General features: G+C 35.4%; 1 protein-coding gene across 1 annotated transcript; it reads right to left on the reverse strand.

Moving 5' to 3' along the window:
* Nucleotides 1-1,597: 1,597 nt before the first annotated feature.
* Nucleotides 1,598-8,443, reverse strand: LOC142553857 (uncharacterized). Its single transcript, XM_075664378.1, has 8 exons — nucleotides 8,045-8,443; nucleotides 7,470-7,537; nucleotides 6,763-6,829; nucleotides 6,490-6,638; nucleotides 6,331-6,395; nucleotides 6,151-6,219; nucleotides 2,114-2,214; nucleotides 1,598-1,985 (listed from the first exon to the last, which is right to left on the reverse strand). Exons 1-8 carry the CDS (start codon nucleotides 8,312-8,314, stop codon nucleotides 1,692-1,694), a joined length of 1,083 nt encoding a protein of 360 aa, XP_075520493.1. The 5' UTR covers nucleotides 8,315-8,443; the 3' UTR covers nucleotides 1,598-1,691.
* Nucleotides 8,444-10,745: the final 2,302 nt, after the last annotated feature.

A 10,745-nucleotide genomic window follows, 5' to 3' on the forward strand; every position in this document is an offset into this window, starting at 1 on the left:
TGTTTACCGACTCTCATGGGGTCATCAGGTGGCAAGGTTGGGTGTTCTGTCGAAACATATAGGAGTCGATGCATTGTAGTCGGGGATTCACCGCTTACCTTCTGCTATGGATATCCTATGTGTTCTCATGTGTATGTAGGTTGAAATCTCTGATCAGAGTATGATGGTAATTATGAAAGGGGTTTCATAGATTACACCATCGATGCAACTACGACATGACACATAGTATCGATTCATTGACAACTCTCGATATACCAATGGTTGTCGAATCGGTCGGGATATATGAGTTGAAGGGACCGTACTGTACCCTAACCATAATTGAATGGTTCTTGCAGGCACTATCATTTGATACCTAGGGAATCATGTAAGCGATGCTGCTAGGCGTTTAACATGATTGGTTGGGTACTATCAGACTTGAGTTCTAACATTCTTGTTATCGAGGAGTTGATAAGTAAGAAGGGAGCAATTGGGGTATGCTCGAATAAGGACATATTTAGTCCGAATCACATGGAGATGTGAACCCACAGCTAGTTGTATCAATGAACCATTGAGGGCCACACAAGTACTAGCTTTCTAGATCCCGTTGAGAAGTAAAATGGTTCAATGTGTTGAACGGCTTATAAATGAGTTTATAAGCATAACAAAAATAGAAGTATGACTTCTATGAGGGAAATGCAATTTTAATTTATGAATGTGTTCCTAAATTAAAAGTTGGCCAAACAAATAATGTATTTGAAAATTGTGATTTTCATAAACATTATTATGGACTAAATTAAATTAATTCAAGTGTTGAATTAATTAAACACTAGTGGACCTAGTAGAGTCCAAATAATTAAATTAATTCAAGTGTTGGATTAATTAAATAACATTGGGCCTTGTAGAGCCCAATTAGAAATAATTATTAAACTAGTGGGCTTGAGTAAAATCAAGTAAATGTTAAATGGTATCAAATGTGTTTGAGTACATTTAAATAAAGTCCATGCTCCTTGTAATTGTTACAAGCCCAAGTCATAATGCATGCATGGGAGATGAAGGGTTGGAGATTACTTTTTCAATCTCCAAGGCTTGGCATGCTAAAAGTGCTTTAGCTTTTTACACAACCAAGGCTAGTCATCCATCTCCCCATGACACCTAGTTGGCCCAAATTTTGAGGGAGTATTCTCCTCATTTTTTTTCTCTCCACTTTGTTCTTCAATTGTTGGAGAAACAATCCACTTCTCATTGAAAAATCATCTTATTTTTCTAGTGCAAAATAAGAGGGGTTTTAGCTAGTTGGTGGTGGGCCTAATTTTGGAGCAAGGAGAGCTTGAAGATTGTCTTGCCATCAAGAGCTAAGGTGTTTACACCTTAGTTGGAGCCATAATTTTAACCCAAATTTCGACGATCTAATCTTAACCCAAATTTCGTATAAATTTCTAATACAGTCTACACGATGAACAAAGTTTCTGATCATAGACCTGATTAGAAGACAAAAGAAAGTTCGTAGAAATTTATAAAAAACGATATTACCGTCTTAATATCGAGATAGTTGAAGTCAACATTAGATACATAAAAATAAATCAAAACAACACGTCCTAGCTATTCAAACGACATCCAATAAAGTTTTGAAAGTCAAAAGTAAAATTTTAAAATTTCAGCATCGTTTGAGTGCGACAAAACTTTACACCAACAAAAAAACAGTGTGTAGATCTTTAGTGACGATCTATAGGAGTAAAAGGCATAGATTTCGTTTTCGAAACCCAGTACCCCATAAATATAGACACACAAAACGAAACAAATGATAAAAGAAAAGCAAATCCAGCGGCAGCGTCCCATGAACTTCCAGTCGCTACTTTGGATTGAGCATAGAAACCTGGAGTGATATCCATCGGTATCCAGTCGCAGCCTATTGAATAATGCTCAGAACCATGCCACGGTTTTCCATCAGATGGGTTCCAAAAGGCTGCAGAAAATTTGCTAGACAGCCCAATACTGAATTGTGCGTCCTGCATTTCGAAAATATCAAAGACCACCATGAAGTATAAACTAAAACCAGTAAGATGTCAATACCCGGCAATGAATTTTAAGAGCGTAGTCGTAGATATACAAAGACCAGCACAAAAGGTAAACGAACCTGCTGAAGGCGATCCATGGTTCTCAACGGTCGAGAGAATTCAAAGTAGTATGTTCCTTTTTGACCAGATAATGAATACGGGCTGTCATCCTCGATAAATCCTGAGATTAAGAAACATTTTTGTTTAGTTAATGGTCCAAACGAGTAAGTGTATCCTTAATAAGAGAATTGCCATTTAACTTTTCATGAGAGATATAACCAATCAATCAAAAAGTAAATTACGTCCTAGAAATTCTCCAACCGAAAGAAAAAATTACGTTCTCCAAGCAAAAGAGAGAGAGTGGTTTAAACTCTTGGAAAGCACTTATACCAAATAACAAAAATTAGGCAAGAAAATCTACAGAAACTATGCAATACAGTTGCCAACTCCCAAAAGAAATGCATTTTCTTGCTCCTATTGATGCCATCGAGAAAGGAATAATTTACATGCAACAGTTATCAAAAAGGGGCGATTATTGTTATGATTAGTGATGGTCCTGTAACGTCCGAAAAACCAACCTACGTAAGCCGCATGCATGCAACATTGTTTTAATTGATTAATTGTTTTATTTAATTGATTTTAAATACTAGCATGATATTTATTATTTTATTAAATGTATGATTGCATGATTAAATGATAATATGACATGATTACATGAAATTAAGGATTTTACCCGAATATTCGATAATATGCAGGGAAAAGGAGACCGGGGACGACCAAGACAAGAATATGTATTTTTATTTAATTAATGGCAAGGCTTCCGAATATGATTTAAAAATGATTTAATTTTCCTAAAAATGTTGGAGTTCGAACTATTTTACGAGTCGAGCTCGATTTTTCTTGTGAAGCCGGTTTTGGGCAAACCAGGAGTTTTAAAAGATCAAAATATTATTTTATAGAAACTAATTTTATAAATTTTTATTTAGTTCTATCAAAAAAAAATATAAATTTTAATTATCTAATAAATTAAGTGTTATTGAGCCCAATTTAATTAATTTAAGTAGTCTCAATTACCCTTAAATTTGCAAGCCCAAAACCAAAGCCCATTATCATGTTAATTATTTATAAATAAGTTACCAAAGCTTTCAAAACCTCACAATTCCTTCACCCATCAGCCGAAATACACCTCAAGCACACACCTAGTATTTTCGAAAATTTGGGAGAAAGAAAAAACTTGTGTTCTTCGTCCTCCGGTTGTCCAACGTCGCACCCTCGCCGAAGATCCTATATTCGAGCGATATAAACACAAAGACACGTTTTCTAAACCCTTTTAAACATCATACAAATCATATTATGCATGATTTAATTGTTTATGCATGAAAAAAATAGGAGTTTGAATATTTTTACGGTAGATCGAATAATTTAAAAACACGAAGATTTTACGGTTATATGAAGAACGTTATGAACCCAATGGACACGCTGCCAATACATGATAAAATATGAATGAAATATGGTTAAAAACGATAAAGAAGTAAAGGGAAAAAGCTGGAAAACCGTGGGAGAAAAATACAGAAAGGAGCCGTGGGTTGGTTTGGATTGTACAAATTCAAGGGACTTGGCTAGGGTGCATGGGGTCATGGGGCTCGACCAGTTCTCGAGGAGGGCTCTTACTGGTCGTGGTTAGGTCCTAGGAAGAGTCCTAGGAGGGCCTGGGTTCGAGCCTTGGGCTGGGGAAGAGTCCACGTGATGAGGGACTCTCCCCCAAAGCATGTGGGGCTGGTGATTCGGGAGTAGGGGACTTGTGGCTAGCCTGGGGACGAGCCAGGGTGGTCCATCAGGGTCCAAGGGAGATGGGCAGGGGTCGGGCCATGGGTTGGTGCGGCTGGGTTCGCTGCTGGCTCGACTGGAAGTAGAAAAACCGTGAGAGGCTCCATGGTGCGCGCTGCTGGTTTCTGGATTCAAGTGGTTCGCTGCAGGGGTTCAATGGTCTGGGCTGGGTTCGGTTGGGTCTGGGCTGGGTTCGGTTGGGTCTGGGCGTGGTTCAGGGATGGTTAGGGTCAGGTGTGCTCGGTGGTGGATCGGTTGGAAGAGCCCTTGCTAGCTAGGAGTCTATAGGCGTGAGTCAAGCATGTGCGCAGGTTTTGGGTCTTTTGTCCAGGAGTGATTGAGCGAGCTAGGGTCTGGTTCTAGGGGCTGGGCTTGGTCAGGAAGGTGCCTAGGTGGGTTGGCTCGGGTTTGGCTCGAGGTGGCTCGACAATGGCTCGAACAAATAAAGAGTTGGCTCGGGTGGTTCGATTATGTGTCAAAAACGAAAATAATAAGACTAAAATTGGAACCATGGGTCCAAGGTTGTGGTTCATGGCTCACAATGGTAGAATAAATAATAAAAATATTATGTTTAAAATTTAGGGTCAAAATAATGAGTTTTGGAATTATCAGAGATTTAATCGCCTCACGAAACGTTAATTAAAAAATTAATTGAAAAGCCTAGTTTTATGTTTTATAAAATTTTGAAAATTATATTTAAGGTTAAATAATTATTTAAGGTAAGCCAATGTCACTAAAAGTGAGAAAAAGATAAAATCGAGAATTTTTACGTACAGGGGCAAAACGGTAATTTTACACTTAGGAAAATACATAAACGCTTGGCAGCGTCCCGAAGGATCATAACGCATGTTTAAATGATATTTTATGATTTATTACGATGATTTTGACGATAATATGTATTTTTATGATTTTTGAAAAAGCTGGGCAATTTTTACTGTCTAAAATGTTATTTTTGGAAGTTATGTTATTTTATGATTTTAAAAGAAAGGGAAAATATTTTGAGGGATGTGAATTGACTGTGACATAAGATATATTATTTGTGGGGGATCCGCTTATGTTGAAGACGGTGAACTTACAATTTTATGGGGATTTCGTGAGGGAAAAAGGTCCCAGAAGGAGCCCATCTACGAGAAAAGACCTCAGAGGGAACCCATTTGTGGGAAAAGGCCCCAGAGGGCACCCGTCTATGGGAGAAGGCCCCCGAGGGAACCCCGACGAACGTATTTCCATGGTGGAGCCTAGTGCACACCCCCATTGGGCCATGTGGAGCTGAAGACTGATCAGTCAACCGAGGATAAAAGCTAGTCACTTTCAATGATCAAATTTCACCCAAAATGATATATGATTGAAAGCTTATGATTAAAATGATTTTATGATATATGATTCATGATGATGATTAAAGCTATTTTTAAAATGATTTATTTATGCTTAGAGCTTATTTTAAATGATTTTTTAAGGATTTATTTATGCTTAAAGTTATTTTAAAACGATTTTATTATTTATGATTTAATTATGCTTAAATGATTTTAAATGGTTTAATTATGTCCAAAAGCTATTTTAAATAAAAATATGATTTTAATGCATGTGATTGTATAGATATTATTTGCTATCCATGTTTAGAACGTGCTGAGTCTTTAGACTCACTAGGTTTGTATGATGCAGGATTTGATGATTTATGGGAGGCGGTGATGACTAAGGAGATCGAGTGCAGCAGTACACACCCGAGAGCCTTTATGTTTCCGCACTAACTTGTTAGATAAATGATTTAAAGATTATGTTACGGATTTTTATTAGAGATATTTATTATACTTTATTTTTATTGTTAGTTGATCTTTTTAAAGGTCGATTTAGGATTTTGGTTAGTTGATGATCTAGGACTTATTTTATGCACTTGAGATTTCAATTGTTAACATATTATAATTGATAGAAAGTAATTTTATTTAGTTAGTATTTTCGAGTTTATGATTTATGAATAGTAAAAAAAATCGAGGTCGTTTCAGGTCCGGACAATGATTTGTGGGTGGATTTGTTCTGAAGATTTTCCTGGCTATGAGGGCCCGAAAACACGAACGAAAGTTATAGGACACCACATATATAAAGGGTGGAATACAAGAATAAAAGGCATTTTCAGAAAATAACTTTCCAGGAATGCGGAAAATGAAACCCGTTTACGACAAAGAAAATGAAACCAACAGTACCAAATCTTTTTTGATGTTTGTTACCCATTCCACACAAGTTTCTACAGAAAACAAAAAGATAACCATGTTTCCGAAAGCTAAGAATCATTTACCCGCATGGGTAGTAAAACTGCTGTGCCACCATGCTGCTTTCCAGTTATTTAGTGCAGAAGAACCATTTTCTGTAAAGTGAATTATTTGAATACTTTATTACATGATCTTTTACACAATAGCCCGGAAAAATTGCAATCTGAAGAAAATTTAGGCCGTGATGAAGAGAATCATGAAAGTACCAGAGGCGTGACCATCGATGTTTCGACAGTGTGGGTTCCACGAATACATATCTACCAAACCAAACCTGTTCAAGTAAACAAAACTGAGAATAACTAACAACCACTAGCTTGTGATCTCCAAGAACAGTTATTCAAAGAGAAAATCCTCATGATAAATACCCTCCACTTTTGCTGTTCACATTGGTTAAATCCTCGCCGTACAGCCTTCCCGGGATAGAATTTCCTATGGAGAAATGCATGATGTCGACTTCATGGCCACGGCAACTCGTGCTGTTGCATGTATCTGGTGATTCTTTACAGCCACCCATCTTGTACAAAGAAGAAAAACTCATTTAAAAAAATACGAATAATGGTGACAGAAAAGAAAAATATTGCTGAGTGGCTGAATAATATCGCTATGGATAAACTTCTTAAGTTTAGGTAATGACTTACATTATGATAAGTTGCATCATCACCAATTTGAAACATCAAGGCTACAGATGGGCATTTATGGTCATCTCTGCATGATTTGAAACCAGAAAAAAAGGCAATATGAAAATAAAGAGGGAATGAATTTGATATGATTCAGCTTTGTCATGTGACTTTCTATAGAACCCTATTCTATTTTTACTTATTTATGCAAAGATAAAATAGCAAGACAAAACTAAAAGATCCAAAAACACTCGTTTATGGTCAACGTATGTCACCTTTGGAGACTGAACCACAAGTCGTTGGAAGCTTGGTAACATTCAATACACTGATTCACCTTGGCTAAAACATATTGACCTGGAGGTTTTGAAGCTGATATTTGGCAAAATTTTGACAACATCATCACCCCTCAAACTCAAAGTGGTGCGTCGAAACCATTTTAAGTTATGGAAACGAGTCCTTGAAAACACATAAGTGGATATAGCAATGAAACAATCAGCAAGTTGATCAATCGATGTTCCAGAACAAAAGACAAACTGTCCCATCACAAGATACTCTCACAAAAACAAACTACGGTCCCATAATTAACTATCAACAGAAAATTCAATCGTGATAATTTGCATTGAACAATTTAAACCTTTTCACAAAAGAAGTAGAGTAAAAGATTAAATGCAATCCAAGTAAAAGGAAATTACAAGAAATTTCAAATCTTTTAGTCAGTCAAAACTTACCCTTTTGTGTACATGTAATCTCCATCAACTTGCAACATCAAGTAAATATTCGTCCCATCATGCAAAGCCTATTTATCATTCATTATCAACAAAATCAATCTGTAAATCAAAGAGTCGCCGGCGTATGGGGCGATTGCAGGCAGAAAATCAGTCCGAACTTGATCATAATTTTTTTGTAAATGCAAAACAAAACCAGTTTAAATTTTCTATTTCGTGGATCCTTTGCTACTAAAATCAGTCTATTTTCCCTTGCATCTTGTTTCAGTTCTCAGATTAGATACATTAACTAGTTTCTCTCTTCCTTGTTAAATTTAAATGAATAAAATTCATCATTTGACAAAATATTTAATATTTCTACTACATTCTTCTTTTTTTAGAAAGCTTATTTGGTTCCATTTTTGGCAATTACTGGACTCTGGTGTAATGTATCTTGCCGAGCGTAAAGTCTTGTATACAAAAAATTCTCTTGTGCCGTAAATCCAAAATTATTCTTCCACCCAAATAAGACAATTGAAACGAAATTACAAATTCTCCTGTGCAGCAAATTGAAATAACCAGAATAATTTTCAGGGTACCTGGACGCTCATTTTTCCAGATTTGTACTCCTTATCCTCATCCGGGTCAAGAGCTGGGCGAAGCGGGAACTCAAACCTGTCAACATCAGCCCAATCCTCGGCTTGCCCATCGAGGGTGACGATTCCGGGTCGGAATTGGGCCACTATTCGGGCCTCCTCGTCGGCATCGCAATCCCACTCGCCAGACTCTTGATGCGCCGCCGCCAACTGCACAAAGCTCAACATTGCAAGGCATCCCGCGAAGAATTGAAGAACAAATGGAAGCGCCATGAGCGGCGGCGGAGGAAGAGATTTTGAAGGTAACAAAGCTTGAGTCGGAGATTGGCCGCCGCCCAATGAGGACGATCGTTGACTATAAAAGTTACGATTCTGACAATGTAATGTGTTAGTACGTTAACGTACAGCGTTAACTGTGTACTGCATTTGCACGAATTTCTCCAAAATAATAATTTTATAATTTCAAAGATAATGTGCAACATAATATATAATTTTATCATGGTATTTTTTAATTTGTGTGATATTTCCCGGGAATTAAAGTATTCCTGGAAGGCATAAAAGGTAGTGTATGTTTGGGAATTAGATTGCACTTTTATTCAGAGATGTCCAATATCAAGTATAGTTATATAGCTATATATTTAACTTTTAACATTTTGGAATAATAATACATATATGTATGAATAAAATAATTTAATTTATTCTTCGTGACATAAAATAATACACATACTTAAACCTCGAAACTAAATTTATTTTGTTGTCATGTGTATTATTTTTCTTCTCTTAAACCAATATTTTAGAATTCTCAAATTCCATTTTGGATAGTAAATGTGAACTCCCCTTAATTCTTCACTTGATGTTGCTTGTCAAAAAGAATAAGTAGAATTTAAAAAGTTAATATACAAATATATACAGCATAAACAACACAAAAATTGATTTGACTTACGTATAAATAAGTAAGTTCGCTATTATTATAAATATTAATTTTTACTACACCGTAATCATATAATGAGACACGTGAACTTGATCAGAGAATTGATGTGACTCAAATACGATACGATGCTAACAAATCTCTTTCTTCTCTAATGGACATAATTTCTTGATCACCTCATGTAAAACCTAGTTCCTGTAAAGGGCGAAAAGAGATATCATAAATGCTCCGACGATTGAACTGACGGTAGGGAAGAGACCGCATGCATCACCAGATGGTCCCGGAGCCGGTGCAGCCTCTTCTACAGCCATGGTAATGCCCATGGTGGCAATGACGACGATGAGGGTTGCAAATGCGATCCTCTTCATTTCCATTATGGTTGTTGCTTAGGAGATGTTATAATTTTTTTCTTTATTTTTTATAGGATAAGATTTGTGTAGGAAATGGTTTGTCTTGAGGCTTAGATATATAGGGGTGTGGGTGGAGTAAGATCCCTATCATCAATCTTTATGTAATTACTATTTTTAGGGGTTTTTTTTTTGACATCCTACCTTAATTATCGAGGAAAGAGTTCCAATAAATTTATATATATAATTTGTGAGGAATTTTAGGCCCTATTTTTTAGATATACTATTAGTTGTTTAGGGCGTAAATTAAATCATTGTTGTTGGCATTATATATGTAGGACCGTGGCTTGTTTATTTATCAAAATTTATAGTTTGGTACTAACGATACAATTCAAATCATGCAATAGTTCAGATACCAATGTTCAATTGTTCTCCAAACAAAGACAATTATTGCATCTCAATAATTAGTCTATATATTATTGAGTAGGTCTTTTGTGAGATGGTCTCACGAATCTTTATCTGTGAGACGGTTAAACACTACTGTTATTCACAATAAAAAGTAATACTCTTAGCATAAAAAGTAATATTTTTTCATGGATGACCCAAATAAGATACATGTCTTACAAAATACGACCCGTGAGACCATTTCACACAAGTTTTTGCGGATATTTTATATATATATATATATAATATTATGAAAATTACTTGGATTACCAGCGCCACTTAATTCCACTTAGGAGTGAAGGATCCATTTATAAAAAGAGAAATTTGGACCTAGTATTTGGACCAAGTACATATAATACTTTATATTCTATATATGAGTTGTTATTTTTATTTTCATTATTGAAAATAAGAGAAGATGAAAAGAAATACCTGGATAATATAACTTTTAGGGTGAATGCTGAAATAATCAGAGGCATGTTTGTTCTGAATAAATTAGTCAGTTCAACATTTCATGTGCATCTGATCTGAATTTTGATCAATTTTCATTTTCCAGATACCTTTGTTAGGGTACTTTTTATTCTTAATTTTTATCAAGAAATTAAGATATAAAACTATGAGTAACGCATTTTTTCATATAATTTTGAAGTTATTAAAAAAAAATGGTTTGAAAATAATATTAGATATGATATATAAGTTCCAATTTTACATCATATGCAAATTTATATTTCATGTTCTTCAGTTTGAAGAATTTCTCTTAATTAATAGTCTAATAAGTATATCTGGTTAGAAATATAACATGTTGAAGAACTAGATTTGATTTGCATATGCACAATATAATACGTAAAGATCGATATGTAGAAAAATTAAACATGAACGAATTATTTCCTCCAACAATTGATATTGAATTTGAATATACAACTAAAAGATCCCACGGACACCGAAAAACGGAGATCTTCTAAATTTTTTTGCAATTTATGAGATGATG

Source organism: Primulina tabacum, chromosome 8 (assembly GCF_025594145.1).
Source record: "Primulina tabacum isolate GXHZ01 chromosome 8, ASM2559414v2, whole genome shotgun sequence".
Lineage (NCBI taxonomy): Eukaryota > Viridiplantae > Streptophyta > Magnoliopsida > Lamiales > Gesneriaceae > Primulina > Primulina tabacum.

What these genes read in the sequence shown, in the direction of transcription:
- LOC142553857 (XM_075664378.1), bottom strand. Translation starts at nt 8,314, where the DNA reads ATGGCGCTTCCATTTGTTCTTCAATTCTTCGCGGGATGCCTTGCAATG. An exon ending in GATTACATGTACACAAAAGG is followed by an intron (nt 6,830 to 7,469) that starts GTAAGTTTTGAC and finishes CAAATCATGCAG; the next exon opens with AGATGACCATAAATGCCCAT. An exon ending in CAGTTTTACTACCCATGCGG is followed by an intron (nt 2,215 to 6,150) that starts GTAAATGATTCT and finishes TCTTAATCTCAG; the next exon opens with GATTTATCGAGGATGACAGC.